The 23,025-nt window shown below is 40.7% G+C and overlaps 1 protein-coding gene across 14 annotated transcripts in view; it reads right to left on the bottom strand.

The window, feature by feature from the left end:
• Positions 1–23,025, bottom strand: part of LOC126918331 (mucin-5AC-like) — a 304,827-nt gene that overhangs the window by 112,485 nt on the left and 169,317 nt on the right. For all 14 annotated transcript variants that reach the window (XM_050726086.1, XM_050726087.1, XM_050726088.1 and 11 more), the window contains one exon: positions 22,919–23,009. In XM_050726086.1, the coding sequence (XP_050582043.1) occupies positions 22,919–23,009 (91 nt within the window). The remainder of the gene's footprint in view (positions 1–22,918; positions 23,010–23,025) is intronic.

The following is a 23,025-nucleotide window of genomic DNA, read 5'->3' as shown; positions in this document are numbered from 1 at the left end:
ATTTCTGCAATAGAATTTAATTACACCCACGTTGTTCTTAATTAGTTTGCTAAATGTTCCCAAAAAGCCGTTAATAAATATATTATCTAGGCTACGATTAATGCCAAAGAAACGATAAAGGGACAAAAAACTTTCGTAAAACAATATCGAGAACAGCTTAGTGTCCCTCGATCGCTCGTCACCTCGTCCACCGCGAATCGAGTTATGAGAATCTCTTTTAGCGATGTTTCGCGATGGGGAGTCAGCTCACGCATTTCCAGGCCATACATTTTCACTTTGGCACACGTGTCGTCACCTTACGTCGAGCAGCCGTCGCAGACGACGATAAGGGGGACAGCGCGTGAAAAGACGGGCTCCCGTGTATTTTCTCGATACAACGACGCTTCTTTCCCGCCTGCAGAGAAGGCGAAATGGAGATACGATGATGCGCTCCGTTATGCATTATGTATATAACCCAGACTACGATAGGATGAGACCCGCTAACTGAAAACCGATTTCAAGCCTCGTCGACTCGTTGCATAGGTCGTTTCAGTTTTCTGTAAGTATACATACATTTTGTATGTGTTCTATATCGTTCAATCTACGAAGAGGTAGCTAAACTATGCTTCTAATGGATACGTTAAGCTTGCTCGTTAGATAGTAAATTATATCTCTAGATTGAAAAATTACATTTTTCATGTAAGATTGAAAACTTATTAGGATCATTTGGGATTTTTTTATATGTAAATGTAATGTGATAAAAGTTAAAGGAATCTATTTTCTATTATGTGTCATCAGAAAGGGCTATTGATTCTAACAGTAGCATAGAGTTACAATATTTGATAGAATTATATGATAAATCTAGTAAAGAAAATCGTAAAAAGTATGTACTTAAAAATTTGACAGATCTATGCTAAAGATCATTATCGGGTATTAGGAAAATATCACAGAAATGGTTTGAACCGAGCAGGTTTGTGGCGTTCGCGTGTTCGCGTGCTTTCTCTGAAGTGGAAATGCGATCTGAGGGCCATGCATAATACAGGAGAATCGTGGGGCAGCTGAAAGGAGCACACGCTCGAAGAATGTTAAAATTCTTTGGGCACCGCGTCAACCGACCTTGCTCAAATATCACTTTGCGTTCACGTGGACGTTCGAGGGATTTGCGCGAGCTGGGTGTTTATGTTTTTCTGAAATATTCATCGAGCTTCTTTATGGGCCGGGTGAAAATGCCATCGATTTGACGTGAATCACGAGGCTACGTTAAGCAAAAGTATCTTAAATTGTGAAATTTACCTCTTATCACAATAGAACAAACATTTATCCAATAATGTGACGTATTTTGACGTAAAATGGTAAGTTTGAATACTAATTGCTAAATTAGAATAAAGTGTATAAAGTCGTATTTGTTTAGCAAGAGATTCTGACCAAAAGTCGTACGTTTCAACGTCGCTGACATCTTTTTAAATATAACTGTCGCAAAAAATCTAAGACTGATTTTCCTCACTATTAGACTATTCATAGATTATTTACTCTATTTGCAAATAAAGTCATATATTAAATACTTCTATCTCATAAAACATTTTCACCTATTTCATCTATCTATCTATGTTTTATCTATAAAATAAATAACCACAAAAAATCCTATCGATTCTACCAAAGATATGATCATTCCATGTACGTAACGGTTCACATTCATGTACCTAGTTCTTCACACAATTTAAATTTCCTCGCCTATTAAGTATCCAAGTCCATCCAATGATGAATTCATTTTTCACAGCGAGCATTACGATGATCGACATTTACCTTGGGAGAAATTCTTCGCAGCCGCATATTAGCGACAAGACTGGCTACACTGGGAGCGCGAGACGAAAACTGCATAAATAAGCCGAAGTAAATTTGCAATTATGAATCTACATAAATAAGCCGAAGGAAATTTGAATTATGAGACTAGAAATACACGACTGCTGTCCCCTCCCGATCCCCTGAGTCCCTCTTCTATCCGACGCGAGTGCATACCCGCACCAACGAGTTCCTGCAGAGTTCCACGGAGGGTGTGTCGCAGGAAAAGTTGAAGGAAGCACAGCTGACGAGTATGCAAATGCAAGCCAACCACCCCATGCATCTCTGCGACCCTCATCACACGGTTCTCTCTGGGGTAGACGAAACAGTGCAATTCCTATGTGCGGATTCGCATTAGCGAGCAACTTTCTGCATCGAGTTGCGTAGCTTGGTGTGAGTATACAAAGAGAAAGAGAGAGAGAGAGATAGAGAGAGAGAGAGAGAGAGAGAGAGAGGCAAACTGAGGAAGAGGAGAAACACTGATGTTGCTGGCTGATTTCGCCGCGCCGCTTAAACGTAGCCTAGGATGAATCGTGGCGGACGTTTGCCGATTAATCAAATTGAATTTGAAATGAAGCCCAAGTGCTCTGAGACTTTCCTTCTCGTTCATGACGCTGTACAGCAGACTATATTTAAGAAGATGCGTGGATTGAGAAGAAAATGTGTAAATTGTCGTATGTTTTATCTGTTTTGAATAAGTTATGTAAATTAAATTTGATTTCATGTGATTTATTTAGTTAAGTTTGATTTTATTTATAGCTATATCATCATGATTGACTGTTAATTATAGATTTGAAATTCGTGTCTTAACATCTTTGCATTGATCTTAGAAAACAGAATTATTTCTTTAATCATACTTATCAAGAAGACGTCACATAGAGTATGTCGTACTTCTAATCCACCTCGAGTGGAATCAGCGCAGTAAGAAAATTACCATCTTTCCTCTATTGGAATTTTCCTCACAGTGCATACAGAAGAAGTTTATTTCCAAGGAGAAACTCGAGTTTGGAGGAGAAGAGAGTTTTCCTCAGATCAGTCACGTGACCGATTGGCAACCTCAGCGCTCATTTCCATATAGGTTCGAACCATTTAGTTCAAACATTTCTTTCCATTCGCTAAAAGCCTTTCCAGGCCGCGATTTCTTGTCCTCGATGGCATCTAACTTACAATTTAAATAAAAGCAAACACACGTAAGGCCGTCGACCCTCGCATGACGTTATACTTCGCATACTCTTTGGGTACTTATTCCGTTGCGAGAGAACTTTCAATGGGCTCCGAGATAGAAGACGTCCCCGACAGATTCCGGAGGGTGTGATGAATGTTTCGCGGCTTTTCGTTCTTCCCTTTTGCTTGCCTTAAAGATCAATCGCCGCTCTATACTCTTTCAACGTTCGAAAAGTCGACATGTAATAGCTCGATAAATGTTTCATCGCGATGACTGACTATCTCGTATCCTGTAACTGATTACCATCCAGCAGAGCAGCTAGAAAAATTCTTGATTTGCCTTCGTACAAATATTTATTATTAACCTGTTCTGAGAAACTTCCATAATTATAGAATTAAAAGGGCAAAGAGAAATCAATTCCAATTAGGACAATTTTAGTTCTTGGACATATAATAATTTTAAGATGATAGGACGCATTAAAAAAGAGAATACCTATGGATAGAGACATTATTATATTCGAGAGATTAGAAATCTTATTGACGATTTAACTCGTCTTTCTCAGTTAACAGATTAAGATTAAAAGTTCCAAAGTAGACTTGTATTTCAATATAGGATGCTTTGTAACAAAGAGATTACAATACAATGATAGGATTCTATACATGATCTATCGAAATGATCTATGCTATTTGGACTTCTGGTTCCATGTACGAACGCGAATCATCCTAATATTCGATCGGTCGAATTGCGAATTCGACGCTCGTAAAATTAACGAACCTTGTTGCTTTCCTCCCTTTCTGCTGCCTATCGTCCCTCCTCTCTTTGCTGTCTCTTGTTTCTTCTCTCCTCCACCAAAGATCGAATTCCTCCTTTGTACGCTGCCTACAGTGCTTCGAGAACTATTCACGAACTTCTTTGTACGAAGCAATCAGGAAACCGGAGTATAAACGCTAGATACAACCGGCACGTGCTGTGAAATTCATTGTCTGCGTTTCTAACGGTGTATAGCGTTCCCTTCCGATTACAGAATTGGAAGTAGAGCTATTACAATTGCTTCTCCGCGATAGACGCTTCTTGAGTGCATTCAACAGTGAATGCAATGATTCATGTGATAATCAAATTTTCTGCATCTTAACCTAATACATTCTTAATAAGTCTTCTACACGTATTTAGGTATTTCACCCAGAAATATAATCTTTCAAACGATCCATATACTCATCTAATGCATTTTTTATGACTTAACTTTATTCGCGAAATCTACATAACCAATCGATGTAATACGTTTAGTCACATGACATGATCGTTCGAGCACATGTCGGTTGATTTAATAAATCAGTACTCATTCGTTAATTATATACGTCATTTCCGTGGAGATGATCGTTCCGGCAATTAGGATTCTCTGTCGGCAAGTGATGCTCCCGTCGATTTCCCTCCATCTACAACGGAAGCAAATTTCCCGACCTACGGTTCTATTTGAGGTTGCGCTAAGCAAGTTAGCACAACCCCAACGTATCGCGTTAAATTATGCTCAGAAGCAACGCGGCTGTCGCGGATATGTACGTTACGCATACACGCGACACGTGTGCGCGACCCTCGTGCACCGTAATCACGGCGAGGCTGCGTTCATCGGGGTGGCCCTTTTCACAAACCCTGTACCAACTGTCACGCGACCCAAAGCCTGCAAGAAAAAGGAAATCATCCGTCTCCATTTTCTTCACTTGTCGTAACACGAACCGGTCTTGAAACAGCTCACCTGCTGCCACGCGCGAGAATAAGCTACACGGAGACTCTGATGTGTTTTCACGAAATCGTGCACCGGTCGCGGTTGCATGTGCAACAATGGCAGGAAACCGGTGGCATTAACGTGCACGTACTGATGACTGGATAGAAAATAAATCACGCTGCTATCGTGCAATATTTTTTACTCAGAGATGTTTCTTGACCTTTCGTTTGAACCTTCAAATAAATCTGTTTAAATGACATCCAAGGTAGGGAATTTTGAATTTATTTTAGATATGGATATTTATAGTCGCGAGTGATATTGAGTCGTTTTAGTATCCAGGGTAATCTGAATAATATGATCTCTAATTGATTGAAACTTTTCTTGCATTGTATATTGCGATTCAAAGATGTCTTTAAGATTAAGATATATTTTTTATCACTTTTTTACATGAAGTTTTAATTTTCTGATAAGCAGCTCATTTTTATAATAAATAATTTATGTTCCTTAAATATTTTACGTACTAAGATTTAATGAAGATTCAGGTTAACATTTTGTAGCCTCAAATTCACGAATGGAAGTACTCAGTCGATCATTAAATTAAGCATCAAACTGTGTGATTCCACTGAGGGGCACCGCAATTAAGCGTGTAACTGCGATCATTGGTTACCGCGGCGCGGTGACGAATCAAACATAGGTGATTTGACAGCGACGCGTCTAATTACGTCGATACTATTTAACGATCGAATACGCGTATAACGACCAGTTAACGGAATTACACGCTGCTTAATGTATCTACTGCCTGCCTGATAACCATCTCCCTTTGTGATATATCGCCCGTGCTTGTGTCATGTCGTAATCGATCGTCATAGACATTCTGCGCCAAGTACATCAGCTTACGTGTAATTGACTCGACGGCCAAGTTTTCAGACTAAAGTAATTTCGTGCGAGCAAATACTAAGAAAGTTAATTCCTAGGAAAATTGATTATCAATACTACAATTTCTAAATCTGTCTGCTCCCTTCTGACTCGATAAGTTATTTAATTCATTTTTTTCTCTTAATTCTGTGGAGTTTCTTTGGTTAAGAATTGTATAAAAAATAGTTGAATTTTGAAAAGTATATTAATTAAGAAAAATAAAAGTTGCCCATGTTTTGAAATCATAAAAAAAAGATTTAGGAAGTAATTGTGAAATGTGAAAGAACGGAGACTTCAATGCGCCAAGCAGAAGGTTTCACGCTAAAAACCGGGACCTTGTAATCTGACAAAACGACAATGAACGGATGAGGAGGTCGTATTGGCGGCTTCTCCTTGAAGGGAATGGTAGCTAGTGCTCTGGGGCGCTTTGGGGCCTATAATCATGCGTCTTGATTAGTGCCGAGCGCTCAGTGATCATCCCGGGTCTCTAATGCTTCTCTGCCGCGCGCTCTAGTCCTCTCTAGTCCTTGCTACTCTCATCTCCTTCGTTGACGAAACTTAGCAATATTCCTTGTCTGAGATCGAATACCAGGTGGCTTGAAAAACTTGGTACTTTGGTATTTCTAACGTGCGTTGGTATGTAATCCGTTTGATTTTCTTTAGAAGTTAGCCGTAGGACTTTTTATTTGTCTCTGTCAGTTGACCGACCTTTTTCCCTGTGAAAAATTCACGGAGAGAGTTTAATCCACAAGTAGTATCGTTGAGTCATCAGCGACCACTAAAGTTTGGGTTAGATTTGAGTCAGCTTACTTAACTTCAAACTATTTAATATTAATTCGTATTTTGTATCTTAGATAAAAAAGTTTATTGATGATTTTTGTCGCGTAAAATTTAAAAATTGAAGTAAAGTATCTTGGAATGAAGCAACTTAGATCTTTTGTGTTTTTATGTCTAAAAACTTGTGTTTCATTTACGATTTACGAGTCAACGATATCGATTGAAACTTGCAATTGCTTCTTTGCTACATTAGTTTTAATCTAACTAATTATTCCTCGTTCTTACAAATTTAAGAGCGATGATGTTACGTTCACGTTAATTACATACAGAAATTCGCAATCTTCGTGAATTCCTTGATGAGAAAATAATAATTAGTACACCCGATACACGTAGCTGATAGCGTTTACTGTGAAATGTGTATATGTGCATGTAAGATAGACAGGTGTACATCTATTCAGACCGACGTCCTAGAGCGAGGATGAGCCTGGAGGAAACTATTACAGACTCGTGTTCTCGCTCGAACCCTCTATCTGTCTTTCGCTCTACTTACAATCGCTTCCTCTTTAATGCCAAGAGATAACCCGGGGCGATACATATTCAAAGAAGCGAGTATCAGAATTAACAGATGTAGCCTAAAACACTTTCTGAGTCGACGAATTCTTTCAGAATAAAAAGTTCCTCTTCGCTACTGTGCTTTTCCAGAAATTCTTAGAGTCGAAGGAAAATCTTAAAGAGGCAGCTGTTCCCATTAAACACCCAATTTCAATTATCCCTTAAGAAACAAAACCCTCGATTAATTTCAAAGTACAACTATTCGAGCTAATAAATCTCCTTCCACCGTCAAATACCATCATCAATGGTATCGTTCACTGTCGACCACGTCATGAGGCGGTTAATTCGATACATTTCCCGATCGGTTTTCAAATAAAGCCTACACACAAGTATCCCGGCTGGAAGTCAAAGGGGGTGGCTTTCCGATAGGTAACCAAGCGTAACCACGAATAGTTGTAACCAGCGCTAAGTGGAGTCGTAACTACGCGGACTCGTGGGTCTGGAAAGTCCTGGCAAAGCGCAAGATTAAGCAAATCGACGGTCGGCCGGCGTTTAAGGTCCTGGTCAATGGCGTGGAAGAGACACGGAAGGAGGGCCGAGTAAGCAGGTTATAGAGGCGTAGCTCGCTGCTACAGATGGATAGGTAGATAGAGACTGGTTTGGTGGACCAAACTGATACAATTAGATGTGATCTTAACGCCATAACTCAGAGCTAATCTCGGGGTCTAGCCCAGGCCTGGCTGAATTTCGCCTTCCGGCCAAGGCGCGACTCACTTCATTATTCATCCCGTTTCTGCTGCCGGCCCAGTTTATCTCTCGCTATCCGAACCGGATGTACCGCACAACCTATCGACCTATCGACGTAGAACGTGCCATGCCTCGCGAGTTTCCTCATGATGGGGCCACCCGTTCACACCGGAATTGGAAATCGAAACAATTATCGGTGCTCGTTCTATCGGGCTAATGTACAGTCACGGCTGTGGTTAAATTCGGATGACAAATCCATTATGTCAGTTATTTTTGTATTTTATTAGATTCGAAAGAAGTACTTAAAGAATGAAGATTACAGTATAAATCTCTCAGAAGTCAAACTAATCAACTTGATTTTTTGTCGATTTCTCGAATTCGTTATATAGGTACCTACAGTTTGGAGATTTTTAACATAAAGTAATTTTCAAATATAATTCAGAAAGATGAAACGATGTATAATTCATAAACATAATATTCATAATATTCAAAATAATCATAATATTCATAATATGTACATATTCAGATTCAACTGCAAAGTAGAGGGAATTCGTAATAATACTACAGCTAGATTAATATCTTTTAATGAAAATGTCACAGAGCAATTAAATTTGTTAATGTTACATTGTTCAGTGACAAAGTAAATATATATTCCCAGTCGAAGTTCGTACCATAGAGATTATTTGAAAGGGGAATGCCGAAACTTTTTCCCTTTAATAAACTATAATTCCATTCGCCATGAAAGCGAGAAACACGTTAAAATCTCGTCCGTGAAAGTCTGCTTGCTCGCCGGTTATTGACTGACTTCGTTTATGTACTCTCAGTTTACGATGCCACTAAAGTCACAGGAAGGCATTCAGAATCGCACTGTTAAAAATAAAGCGGTCGTGTCCCGTTAGACCTCTTCGTGCCTTATTTCGTTTAACATCCTATTCCACTCTCTAAAGAAGAAATTAAACTTTCATACTTAATACGTGGAATGGTGGAATTTTACTAACCCAACAAATAAACATCTATTTAAACAAATAAATGGATTTTTTAAATTCCAAGTAGTTCGAATCAATGATTTCTAATGAAATATAAATTGCAATATATTCTACTTTAAATTAAATTCTACTTAAAAATGGGTTAAAGAATAGAATAGTTGGTAATAAAATTCTCAGATTAAACCATGGTTAGAGAAAGATTTTAACAACCGCTGTATCTAGCAAATCGTTCAGTGACTGAGACCAATTTACTCCGCGAGCAAGTTAGATGGCTCGGAAGCGCACAACGACAGTTTCTGACCCATTTACCTAAATATAGCGAACGCTCAGACGGAATTAAATGTTCTGGACGAGTCGCAGAAGGAACAAGAAAATTTCACGGTCTACAGAGAGGCGAAAAGCTAATCACGAGACAAACATTGACCTCATATTTTTGGTCAACATAAATATCCTACCAGTAACAATGGTTTCAAAGTGTTCACGAATCACGCGTTCCAGATGCCCAACGAAAATCGTAGCGAAGCTTGAATGTGAAGCGAGTATCACCGCATTCCTAACCAACCAATCAGTGTAATGGGTAAGCGGCACGTTTCTGTTCCCCTCCGTTTTCTATTTCGTGGCACGATACACACGGGTGAATTTCAGCTACCTGTGGCTTCGCCTAGTTTCACCGAGAAGCACGACAATGGCGCGAATTAGCGCTGTCGCGTATACATACGTCATATCGTCTGTATCATCAGCATTTGATGGCGTGGAAGACGCGACGTGGCTGCCGTCGGTTACCGTAGGGAAACGCGGCTAGCCGCTTTGTACTATCAGGATGATTATAGTGCTGTTCGACGAGAAACATCAAGTCACATGAGCGACCGAAGGATAAGAGAAAGAGAGACAGAGAGAGAGAGAGCAATGAACGTTACACGACGACGAGGAAGTCAGTTACAATACAGAGAGCTGGCGTCGTGTATTCAACGCGTCGTTGTTTCGAATCCCGGTTGAATCACAGGGACGCGTCTTTTGTCGGGCCAAGACTGCTAAATGCGGATACTGTGCAGGAGGTATCGTCGTTCTTCGCCTCTCTAATACGCCAGAGACTTGGGACAATACGCAATAACGAGCCGAAGGTCCGGAATTAGCGGCTGAAGAAGATACGATAGGCTCCTAGGCGTCGAGCAGTTGAGTGTTGAAATTAATGCGGAAAGGGGTGGCTTGGGTGGAAGGTACACGGACTGATTGAGTATGGTTCTTGCGTATGATTGAGATTCTTGTATGATGATGAAAGCAGTAGTATGGTGGATATTGAAGCGAAGTTGATGACATGTATGTGATTCGCCTTCGTTATAAGTACAATGTTTAAATTTTTTTTTGACGACTTTAACGAGTGACTAAATCTTCTTAAAAATAACAGTGATTGAAGCACAGGATATCATATAAATTATTTCTTTCAAATCATTTAATCATCAAGCTATTTTCGTTGAAGTTCACAAATGTTCTTCAAATTCATCGCACATTTTCTTCTCTGTATTATTATCATTTCTTTTCTTCTCTTAACATCGTCCAACGTTGCAATGTTCCATTTAAATAGCCTGATGCTCTGCTGATTACAGGGTAACCAAGCGAGTTGATAAAATCGGACAAATGGAATGCACTCGTAGATAGCCCGCGGTAACTCGTTTTCTTTAATCCGACATCCGAGTTGCCGGGCCAGAGCTTTCTTTCCGGAGGGAGGTGCTCGCTGTTTCTCCGCTCCACCCCATCCTCTGTTTCACCTTTCTCTTCTGCACACCCTTCTTTATCAAGCCGCGAGAGAAACGTTTTGCGGTAACGTCGCCCGTGACGCTGGCGGGCTGTATTTTTTTTCTTTACGATATTATTTATGATATTAATTTTACCCCGGTAAAGGCAGCTCCTGCGGGAGTTGTAAAGCGGACCGAGACGCTTCCTCTCCTTTCTCTTCCTGCGATATCATTGTCTCTCGAGCAGGCAATGGCGTACCGCGACCAAAGAGGGAGGGAAAGAAAGGGGTTCCAGAAACGCGGCGTGAATAGTGGCCCTCTTCTACACGCTACCAGCGAACAGTAGAGAAGAAGATTCGCGCCGTTGGTATTCTCGCTTGAAAATAGGAACTTCTACAACGACTTCTCTCTTTCCCACTCTCAGTTCTCAAGCTAGATTGTTCGTGAAAAGCCAGCGAGAAGAAGAAGAAGGGGGTCCCTGGTGTCAGAGGTACGGATGTCGTCTGCGAGAGATTTTGCGACGAGCTGAGAAAATTTCTACCAAGTGCCGCGGCATCCCTTTGAGTGCCTCCAAGAGGACGTCTCGCAATAGTTTCCGCGGGAATTATCGAGGACTACGGAACCTTCTGTTTTAGAATCGTAAAGAGACGGTAAGTATGAGTCTTAACTCCCGAGTCGTTGATGGGGTGGCATAAATTAGTAAATTATTGCAGATTATGGAAAAATGAAATTATATAACAATTACCATGTCATGCTCGCAAGTACAAATATACCCGATTTTCTGGGAAAATATTATAATCCAAGTACACAATTACCATTGACGATGAAATCTGTACATTAATCTAACTTTTACTTCAATAATTCTTTATTCATTTTCCTCTACATTAAGATAATACTATCTGTAACAATCTTCGATTCAATTTCATCGTCTGATAGATCTCTATTTCACCTCAAATTCCCACTAACTACTCAAAAAACATCTGTCCTGTCATTTTCCAAAGGAAGCTCGTGTGACGATACGTTCTCTTCGTTCGAACATTTCGCCGAAATTATTGGGAGGAAGAAGACGGAGTTAGTCGCCCGAGGCGCGAGCAACGCCACGAGTAAATCCAACTCCCACGGATAAGTAAAATTTAAAACCGTTCCCTCTCGTCCCCAAATTACTTTCCGGAGGTGGAATGGGTAGAAGAACGACAGGATGGAGAAGCAAGACCAGATGATGGTTCGCGAGATAAAAGCGAGCACGGTCGGGAGCTTCGGTTGCCACCGAAAGCTCAAGGCTGCATTAATCTCAGTAATTATGTCACCTCTGTTTATCCCTCGCAAGCTGCTTGTTCCTCTTTCTTTCTCTTTCTCCTTCTTTTCTTTGCCTCGTACCCTACCACGTCTGATCTTTTGTGGTCGAATCACTTTCTAGAACACCCTCGAACGAGCCCGAAAGCGTTACCAAAGGGATAACGGAACAGTGACATTTTTCATCTGTCCTTAATACAGTTGAGAAGTAATTAAGAGGCATCCGCGAAAAAGGCAATCAGACATTGTAACCTAGCACAATCGTCAGTAGGTCCATGCTGCTTCTCTTGAGGGACGGGGCAAAGGTAAATAGCTTGTGAATTTCGAGAGGAATCTTGTGGATGTCTTTGCGAGAGATATACATCAGAGATGTATATCAGAGGTGGTAGAATTGGCAAATGAAGAAACGGCAAATTGAGATTATTTGTTGGGCAAATTAAGGAAGGGGAAGATTAAGTGTTGCGAAGAACGCAAGAGTGATAACGTAGAGAGCGAAAGGAAGTGACGGAAGGGTGGAAGAACAGGGAAGAGAGGTGCGAATGTGGAAAGGATTTGAGTGAGTAATTAGAGGGAAGCACTATTATGAACGAGTCAGTGAACGACTTAAAAGAAAGAAACACTGACTCTTATTCGTTTGAGCGTACACCATGAACTTACTTTAACGATACCACGCTAGCATCCGTGAAAGTTACTTTACAACTAGGGTTAGATTTTTAATCTTTCGTTAAAGAGGTTTTTATCATTAAAGGGCACTCTTTTAATTTTTTGTCTGCATCAAATATCAAAGCTTGTGACTTCGAATTTTATGAAAAATCTGAAGCAAAGTTACCAATGCGTTTTACGAAAATATTTTTCTAAATGATAAAATCTAATTATGTGAAATATCCTACGTAATTGTGACAGTTCGAAACAGCTCGTGCTAGAATGAACGATAATCAAAGATCAGGATGTTTCGAATATTTTGCATAGTTAGCAAGTTAGGTGGAAGAATTTATCAGAAACCGGGTAACCAGCAAGCGTGATTAGATTTCGTTCGCGCTGGATGCGGAAAGGAGCATGAGAAGCAGCCCTTTGCTGAGCAATGTTGTTGGAATCATGTTTTCCCAAGAGAAGGGAAGAGGTTACAGCGAAGGCAGCGTTATGGTAGACCGCAAAACCAACAAACGATATGCGCCAAGAGACTATGGGCTCGTATGTGGCGAGGATTCTTACATGTGCAGAAAGTAGACTGGTTATTATGGATTTATTCTTAAAATTTATTTGTTGAAGAATTTGAAGAATGCAATATTTTAATTCTACTTGAATGCAATATTTTAATCCTTCATAATCGATCAAAGTATCAAGTACTTTTCATAAAAGTAAAATACTTAAATGGCATTGAATATTGAGATAAAAGGATTTATTTAATTATATTTTGATAAATTTCAAATTTTAGTTAAACAAAGAAATTTGTATTTTTAATTGATTAGTGCTTATTTTAACACCGATCGTTGAGCTCTAATACGCGTTCCAGTAAATTCGTACAGGCAGCACAAACATAGGAAGGGTGTGTTTCGAAGCAAATTGCCCCTAATTCAGCAATAGCATAGCTTAACCACAAAGCTAGCTAATACAGCGATTAGACGCCGTGTACAAGCCAACGACGTTTGCTCGAGGCGATGCTTCGACTCGCATGAAATCGATGCACGTATTGCTTACAGTTTCGAACACCGGCATCGAGAATATCTTCTTATTGAAAACTTTTTAGATTCACGTATGTTTTATTAAAGTCTCAAAATAAGACAAATTTCGTACAAAACGTGCTTGACACAATCAAAGTTTCTAAATTCGACACACTTATCACGACCTAGAAATTCCCATTCTAATTTATAAATTAATTGAACAACCAATGCCACAATATGAAATTAGTTTTGCCTCCATATCGATATACATATCGCTTGTACATATATGCATATTGTCGCTATATATTAAGCGCTATATATTAATATAAAGCAAATATTCTTAATCAATAACGATTCAGTAGTTTCCAAAGTTCATGCAACTCGGTAATTAAAACGCCATAAGTTCCATCGAAACCGCGAAGACGAACGCCGAAGATACCTCGATTGGAAGACGCACCTCAGATTTCGAAGCCATCTGGTTCTGGTATTTCGTAGCTAGGATACCCTTAAGAGCCTGTCCACAGGGCAACGGTCAGTCGTTGCGGTCAACTACACAGCTTGTCTGACTCGCCTTCGTGCTTCGGGTCCTTTGGTGATTAACGAGAGGTCAAACCTACCGCCACCAGAAATACGAGCAAATACTCTCTCTCTCGTGAAATTGGGTTCCAAAGCGAGTCCTGATTGAGGTGTCTACCATTGCGGCCTCTGACTACTTCATCCTAGGCCCAGACCATCCAGCAATGAACGTGAGGAAACGCGCTCGACTGGGGTGTGTAATGTACACGAAAGTCGAACATTCTACCATTAACTCTCTTCATTTCTAAAGCCACGGTGTTACACAAAGTTAGACAAATATTGGAGTGTTCTTCAATTGAAACTCTATCCAATTTTAGAAACATGGTGCCACGGCGGTACATTTCACATATAGAAATGTGACGAATTAATTCATATTACAGATAATCGTACGAATATTGCATTCTTCTCATATTGATCTTATCAGCTTGTATCGACAGTCACAGCAATTCTTTTACGTTAAAAAATGTATGGAATTAATTCAATAACACGAAGAAATCAATTTTCTTATGTATTTAATTTAGCTAAAACTATTCACGTAAATTGAATGACACATTTGTAAGATAATCCTTCACGCATATCCATCATATGGCAAAGTGAAATTGTAAGGGCTAATCGAAGGAAACCTCAAGAAAAGGACAAATGACTGGCGTCTAAGAAGCGAATATTCGTTAGCAAAGAAACCGGGGACCGGAGTTTATTAGTCAATATAGAATGCTTAGCGTCATATCTCATCAAACGGAACGCCAGTGAGAAAAAGGAGGTTCGTGCGAGGCGGCCACTTTATCGGATTAGTCAGTCGCGGTAAAAGCATCTCAGAAAGGCGTACCCTTCAATTCGTTAATTTCCTCGGCCTTGGTCGTTTCTTTCGCGCTGATATTAATTGGACCGGGCGTTCACGAGAGTCTGCCGAACTCCAAGAATATCGTAGACCCCGTGCATTATACAACAGGGACACATGTCGTTGCTCCATTTTTTCGAGTGACGTAAACACGAAACTGTAGGAAGAATCAGGTATGTGATGATAAAGAAGTTAACAAAAACAACGATGTACAATTTAAGACGATCCTTTTCCAATACACAATTATGATTTAATTACGGATTGTTACGGATTACTTAGGGGATTTTCAGTTCTTGAAAAATTTCTGCGAGTCGAAAATACATAGAATAACATCGTGTTACTAACCAGAGGGAAAGCAACTTATTACAGAATTACTTATACTAAAAATGATAGTTAAAAGTCACAGCATGTGGAAGAGAACAAATTCTTTCAATCTCAACCGTTACAATACGAATCAATTCAGCGGAAGAATAAGAAGTAGAAAGAAAAACCGCAAGATATCTCAAATTAAAATACGTACATGCGATTGTTGGCATCAACGGTCCGTCCGTTATCAATAGAAAGAGGCACGATTAACGCAGCCGGCAAAAGCGTGGATCCATTGTGAAACGAATCGAATCGAAACGGGCATGCCCGATCTGGCGACGTAGTTGGCGGCGCGATCATTTTTTCAAACACAGGCTGCAGCCGAACTTTTTTTCCAGGGGAGTATTGTTTATTCAGGAACGTATCAGCGTTGCCGAATAGGAGAACGGCAAACCACGACGGGAAGGCGGACGAAAGCGAGAGGGCCGTGTGAATGGCGCTTCCGGTGGGACGACGAGTCGAGGTCCGTAGGGCTTCGCAGACTCTCGCTTCCGGTCAGGCGTTCCTACCCCATCGAATACACCACCCAGTCTCCGGATTTCCCTGCGTTCACCACCCCCTCTTGCCATCGTCGTCACCCTCTCTCTTTCATCTCTTCCTCTTTCACACCACAAGCCTTTTCCCTCCGTTCTCTACGAGCAGGAGAGTTCGCTTGCACATCGGACCCACCAGCGTTCGTTAATTAAGATATCGATTCTTATTGTCCGTCGGCTGCCGAGTCGAGCGGACGTCCTGGCCGGCGTCCGATTTCACGCCCACGATGCGCGTTGTCGGTCATCCGCGAGAACCAACCCCTATATTTCTCTGGTAAATGTAGTGTCGAACGATGTGCCGCTCCTATCTGCTCGTTTCGGTTTCGGATCTCCCGCTGGAACATTTTCATGGATCTAGTCTTCTGGGGTAGGGAATCTTACATAGGCATAGACAATGGTGTGAGGATGTTACATTATTCTGTTAAAATTGGGTTCCTTTTCAAACTAGGCTGTGATTTTCATCGGTATTGAAGCAACGAATGCAGTTTATGAGGGAAACGATTTGAATTTCATCCGAGAATATGTGATTTCATTGAGAATATTTCAAAAAATATACTCAGCACCAAATAATTAATAATTAAACTTCTCTTAGAATGAAAATTAACAACAATAAAACAAGAACAAACTTTAAATCTTTCGGTATGTAGAAAAACAGACAGTGAAGGAGATGATGACAAGCCAGAAAATGTATTTAAAAATTAAATTTATCGAACATAAATAGCAGAAGCAAATCAGAAGAGAGGCAAGCATTCCTCGACAGAGGTATTTCCCCCTTTGAGGGAAAGATACAAGGAATCTCGGCAAGGAGGAAAAGAATGCGCGAGGGTCGTGTCATCGAATAACGTGGCACGCGACTGGCCGAAGGGTGAAGTTGTCTCTGAGACGTCGGTGGAAAACCTCAAGAAAGGAAAGATCATAAAGGATGACCGGGGTTGTCACCTGATAAATATCTTTATGGCCGAGCAACCGAGTCCTCTCAAGCTCTGCCATTCATTCTACTCTGGTCCCTTTCGCGAAGGTACACCGCAGATGGTACGAAGTGCAAGCTACCGTATAAAAAGCGGATACAAGAGGGGCCCCGCAGAGAAGAACGAAATCGAGTAATTATGAGGATTAATCTTAAGTCCCGTAAAGTCCCACCACTTGTGGAATCTGTTCCCCTTTCACCGCAGCACTTCGGCCACCAACCTTTTCCGCTCGTCGTGAAAATAATGAAAAATCTCTTCGACTGATACTTTCTTTTGTTCCACTTTTTAATACACTGGTTGAATTAGTAATCTTCGTGTAATGTCGAGATGATTAAAATTGTATGAGCGTTGCAATATCCATGGGGTTCGAGCGTATTCACAAGATATACACATATAGTATATTTTTAGGAATGGATTTGATATTTCTTATACGTTAGCAGTATTGCTAGTGTTAGAATAGGAAAGAATTATTTCAGTTTATGTGCATAGAATATCATTTCAAAGCAAGGATAGAAATACGCCTATGTGGATTACTCTTGAGATATCTGTAAACTATTGTACAAAATATAAATATCAATATTAAGTCGTCCGTCTGCTCTACCAAAGACAAGGATGTCTGTGTAATCATGAGTACCATAATGACCTCCAACAACACATCCAACTATAAATCAATGAATTCAGTAGATGCTATAATCTTTCAAATGCCAAGAGTCAAAATAGCTTTTCAACCTCTAAAAAATCACATTTTTATAACCCATAAAATCGAACTTTGTACAATTCAACTGACAATTTTCTGTATGAAAAAAACGCGAGATGCATAACGAGATTGTCAAATTGGTACTCTGTCGGTCGTCTTATGGAAATTTTCTTGGGCGATAATCGTTTTTGCCCCTCGTTTCCTCGATGGGCGCTCGGTCGGCGTACGTACGCACATATGTAGAACGTCGAAGCTACAGGTGTCAGCAAGAGCAGTATTTTTCAGCGAGCTTCTGACCGAGGGTGTAGGTGATAGAGGCATACCAGAGTGAGAAAGAAAGAGGCGAACTACACGCAGAGGGAGAGAGAGAGAGAGAGTGGGAGAGGTAGAGGTAGAGAGAGAGAGAGAGAGAGAGAGAGAGAGAGAGAGAAAGACGGGATGAAACAGCAAACCATGGAACAGAGAATGAAAAGAGAGAATCGTTTCACCGTGGGTAGCAGTGCCGAATACCGGCACGCACGTTGAATCTGCTAAACGTTCTTGCTCGTGCGTGAAATGCCTCGATATCACTGTTTTATTTCGGCTCGTTCGTTCCACGCCTTCTCTCGCTTTTGCAATTCTATCCTTTTTACCCTCGGCCCGTTTGCGAGCCGGTCGCACGCGTAACCCTTCCTCTCCCTTTTCTCGTTCTCGTGTTCGTTCGTGCGGATTTGATGACCCTTCCTGTTCGATTTCATGATTGTCTAATCTTCCACGATTAATTAAAATCTGACGATTAACACGCTTCGTTGGCTCATCTGTATCGCGCGTTCTCTCGTTCAAAAACTACACCCTATTGAAACGAGCTGATAGACTGATCGCGATTGCGTTGAAAGAGTTACTGCTTTATGCCTAATGTTAAGCGTAATCTGTAATGGAATTATACCAGGTGAAATTGTTTTTTTGTATTATAGAATATTAAATAGCAGTTCAGTGAGATCATCGTTTTTGAATGATTATATAATCCTAGCCTAATTTCATATGATAGATAATTAGACATGTTATGAAACTGTCCATAACGCTAGCGAAATATCAAAATACTTGAACTGTGAAAAAAGCAAACTTTTTACAAAATAATATCAATTCAATTTTCAAACATCCTTTGTATATATGACAAAGCATATACAATTTTATTCAATAACGATATTCAATTCATCAAAAGATCAACCGATTTTTTTCTAAACGTCTCAACATCGCCACGCTGGCAAGGATCTCCCGATAAATCGATAAATCGCGAAATGGCCCGTTAGGCCAGTTTAATTAATAATTATCGGTTGGAAGAGGAGCACCTTGCACAATGGCGATACTTCCTTCTGGCGTAATCCTTGGAAGATTAACGAGCCTCTGTCAGGAGGGACTTCTCTTTCTCTCAGTGGCTCTCTCCTTCTCGTCCATTTTCCCTCCTGCGCTCACCCGCTCTCTCGAAGGCCTGGTCCCTATCTCTCTTACAGCCGCAAGACGCCATAGCGCGCCTTGCGGTGGTTGCGGCAAGAACCCTCGCCGTACCCGCATTAACGCAATTATGAATTTGTCGCGTTGGGATCTGACAATACAAGATGTCGCTACCACTCCACCGCCGCGCCACCCTATCCGCCACGACGTCCTCCAACACCCGGCGAATCCGCCACTCTACATTTACACTAAAACCAATTCCGGTTTCTGCGGGCGCAAAGAACCGACGCGACGCCGAAGATAACTTTCTGCCGATATTGCGGAAGCTTTGGATACTTTTATTCGGTGATTTATATATCTTCCTATATCCTTACGCTGTTCCTACACCCTTAAAATTTTGATGTACACTGCTATAATTCTCAGCTCTGCGGATAATGATAAAAAGGATCTAATAATACCTGACAGAGGGTTCAAACAATGACATCCAAAAATTGGCTAACCAGTGAATCAAAATCGTGAACAGTGATGAGCCCTGCTTTTAAAAATAATCCTTTACTGTCATCTTTTAGAATAAGTATTTCTCTAAAACAATGGACTTCGAAAAGAAAACTTGCTAACTCAGCAAAAGCTCCCTGGTACATAATATCAGATGTTCATCTTCCAAAATTTCCAGCTCCAACCCCGTGGAAAGCAAAGCATTAAGCGGTAGCAAAGAGAGCAATGTACATGGGTGTCCAAAGTTTACGACGTTGTTCCTTGACGAACTGGTTATCGTCCATCAAGCACACAATGTCTCACAGTTAATTCTTGAAGCAATACCGTGCTCCATTTCCTCTCCGTGTGCACGTAAGTCGCCTCGGTCTTTTCACTTTCGAATCGATAGCGGATGCACATCGCGTGCCTGCTTGTTAACCACGTCGACCGTTTCGTGGTGAGGAAAGCGGGCGCAGTTTCGGCCGGGGCGAGTTAGTTTCGAAGGGTTCCGACGATAGCGACGGCAACGGTCTCTCCGGTAGCGTGCGGTACCCGTACAATGGCTAAAACGACGGAGGATCGTTGCGGCGAGCCGCAGGCGACTGCTGCGACCGGTTTCTCGCGACAAATTCCTCCTGGGCTTCGAGAACGCACCGCTAACTCTCTCCCTTTTCTACTATCAAGCCTCACACTTTACTTCGTGTGTATACACCAGCTTTTTGATCATATGTACGTATATTTGTGTATACAGCTGAACTATACTGTTAAGTGTTGTGACAATATAAAGCAGTCCAAACCAAACTTAGAAATGTTTACACACATTAGCAATATTAAAAATATCCTTTACTGATCCTTGATGCTATCCATATTTCCGCAATTTACATATGATTTTCTCATATTCTTATAGTCTTATCTCTTATAAATTATTTTTTATGTTACCCTTTGTTCTCACATATTTAAATTCCTCATGAGCATCAACCGAACACATTCCTTGTATACCAAACTTCCTTTAGAAGATACGAATTCGATTTTCCATCATACAAACTCTGTTATCAGAGGTTTCCATCCTTGCAACATCCTAACACGAGAAAATCAATCGACCCAGCGAATGGTCCAGCCACGAAGTGTAAGGCTCCCTCGCTGTCCCTTCTATCTTGGTCAAGTCGAACGGGTCGAGGAGAGCCATAGGTTAGAGGGTGGCTCTAAACATCGAAACGCGTAGGAGGTGGGGCTTCGTGGGTGGTTGGAGGTTGGTACGGTATCGGTGAATGCCTAGTCAGCCCTTAATATCGTAAGAGCTGGATCCACGCAAACAAGCCGGCGAATCTAACACAGCCAACGGTTAAGCACTGGAAAGCCCTGGCCTTACCGTTCGACCGCCGCTGGCCCTATTATCGCTAACTAATAAGGGACCTAATTGAAACGTCGGCCTTTTGTTTCCAGTACTCGAGCGCTGCTCGATTTTCCAACCGCGCTGTACATGGCGCTGTTTGACCAACCTAGCCGGAGAGGAGACGAAGCGAAAGAGAGGAAGAAGGAGTGGGAGCCAGGGGCTCAAGTACGGATTGAAATTAATTTTCGAACTCGAATCTCTCGGATGGATTTTCGTCGAGCGTCTCGAATCTGCGAGAAATCGATTTAACGATATTTCGCGTTAACGAGTCCTTGGCGTTTCGAAACCATTCGTTCACGGCCTTCGTCGTCGTCGTACTTCAACGTGCATACGTTGAAAATTACCCTTTCTTTGTATTACATGGTAGAATTTATGATATACCATGGAACGATGTGATTTTATGTACGAGAAAGTATATTGAAAATATCGAATTATTTGATATCACGTGAGACTTTGTTTTTGAGTAAATCAGACTCATAAATACAATATATAAAGGATAATTATCTTAAAACAAAAGGACACCTCCGTTTCTTTATTTTCTATCCTTGATTTTTCAACATAACAGCGAAGTTTTATGTAAAAAGATACGGATCACTTAGGCTTATGCATTCACCATTGTTATTTACAAGAATATTACTAGAATCTTATAGTCAATTTTTCATTGAAAGTTATTTTTAAATTATTTAAAATTCTCTAAAATTATTTTAAAATCTCATACAAACAACCAAAGCACGATTCTTCGCGACTAGTAACAAAAGTTTTTATTGTCTAAAGTATTTTCTACTAAAAACGAGAATGAAATCATATATCCAAAAGAAAATATTTCTTTCCATATCTTCTTCTATTCCCATACCTTTCTAATACATATCTGCAATGGCGTCCACATTCCTGCGACAATCCATAGCTATCGAACATCGTGTGATAGTTTGGAGCGATACATCTTATGGTTTTCATCGCTATAACTATTTTCTAGAACAGTCTCGACGGGGAAGGGAAAGCACGATTAAAGTAATCACTGTCATCGAGAGAGATCGCTTCCACTCGCTCGCGGCGATCTACGGTTACGTGAGGAGGAGCGCGACATCGTTCTCATGTGGACGCAGCGCTCCACGTATTTCGTATTCCACGCATACAGCCGCGATGCCCACTTCGAACAGGATATTATTCCTGCTGGATGCAATCATATTAGTTTCCGAAGTTATTAGAATATTTATGCGAGGCCGACGTGGGGTTATGCATGATGCCGACCTCCTTACTTTTCCCGTCCCCACGAATCGCGTTCGTCTACGACGATGCCATCGTTTCAGCTTGTAGAAATCCTTGCCTATACTCCGTGGAAATCATGACAGTAGTTGTTCGGTGTCTGGCTTGACAGTTTTCCATCTTTCCTCTTGGATCATGGATTTTCTTTAAGTTTTAGTTTGTCAAGTAAGTAATTCGTTAATAATCGACTAATAAATATTAGTAATAATTTGACTAAATTATTAATTACATGAGATATGATATTATATGAAAATTTCTTCAAGTATCAGAAAAGATATTATACTATGAATGGAATGAAAATAGTATCGCAAATGTAATGATAAACGCTTTTTACAAGAATAATAGCAGTTTATTTCTCACAGGGACACTAATAATAATTACTTTATTGAGTATCTCATCCACTTCTGTTTAATGATTATAAATTCGTCTATTTTTTGATATATTAGGTACAATCAATTTAAGAACTCTTAATATTTTGAATCTTATTTTCCTAAAAAGATAACCTCGTAAATAAAAGTCAAGTTAGAAAATGATCACGGTAATTCATCGAATATTGATTAAATATGTATCGTCATAGAAGTTCGAGATAAAACATAATTTATAAGCGACTCGTACATATTGAGCGTAGATACGCCGGCACACGTGGATCACATATTTATTCTAAGCGAGTACACGCGAAATTGGCCAAAGTTTCGAAATGTCGCTTGTGTTTCGGCACAGGACTTCGCCAGTTTCGATATACGTACGAAGCGAGTATCTCGTCGTTAGAACAGTTAAACGACACCGTTCTGTGTGTGCGTGTATACGCGAGTGTCGAAAGTTTCGAGCGAATTCGAGAGAAACGAGAAAACAGTAAAAAACGAAGCCGTGGTAGGGGACGAAATCTTTTTCAAACGCGGACGGAAATTCAAAGCCGTCTCGCAATCGACGATGCCGAAGAAATTCAAGAGGGAAAAGCATCGCTCCAGAAAGAAGACAAGAGAGAAAAAAATAAAAAGTCGACGAGACTTACCTTGCTGGCGTGCAGTTGGGTTGACCGTTCGTAAGAGATCCTGATGCAAATTGTCCGCGAGACCACTTTGCCGGGTTTTGCTCAGATACAACTGGGAAACACAGAAA

Source organism: Bombus affinis, chromosome 7 (genome assembly GCF_024516045.1).
Source record: "Bombus affinis isolate iyBomAffi1 chromosome 7, iyBomAffi1.2, whole genome shotgun sequence".
NCBI classification, from domain to species: domain Eukaryota; kingdom Metazoa; phylum Arthropoda; class Insecta; order Hymenoptera; family Apidae; genus Bombus; species Bombus affinis.
The sequence above is the reverse complement of the archived record's forward strand: the minus strand, read 5'-3'. Positions and strand labels throughout refer to the sequence as shown.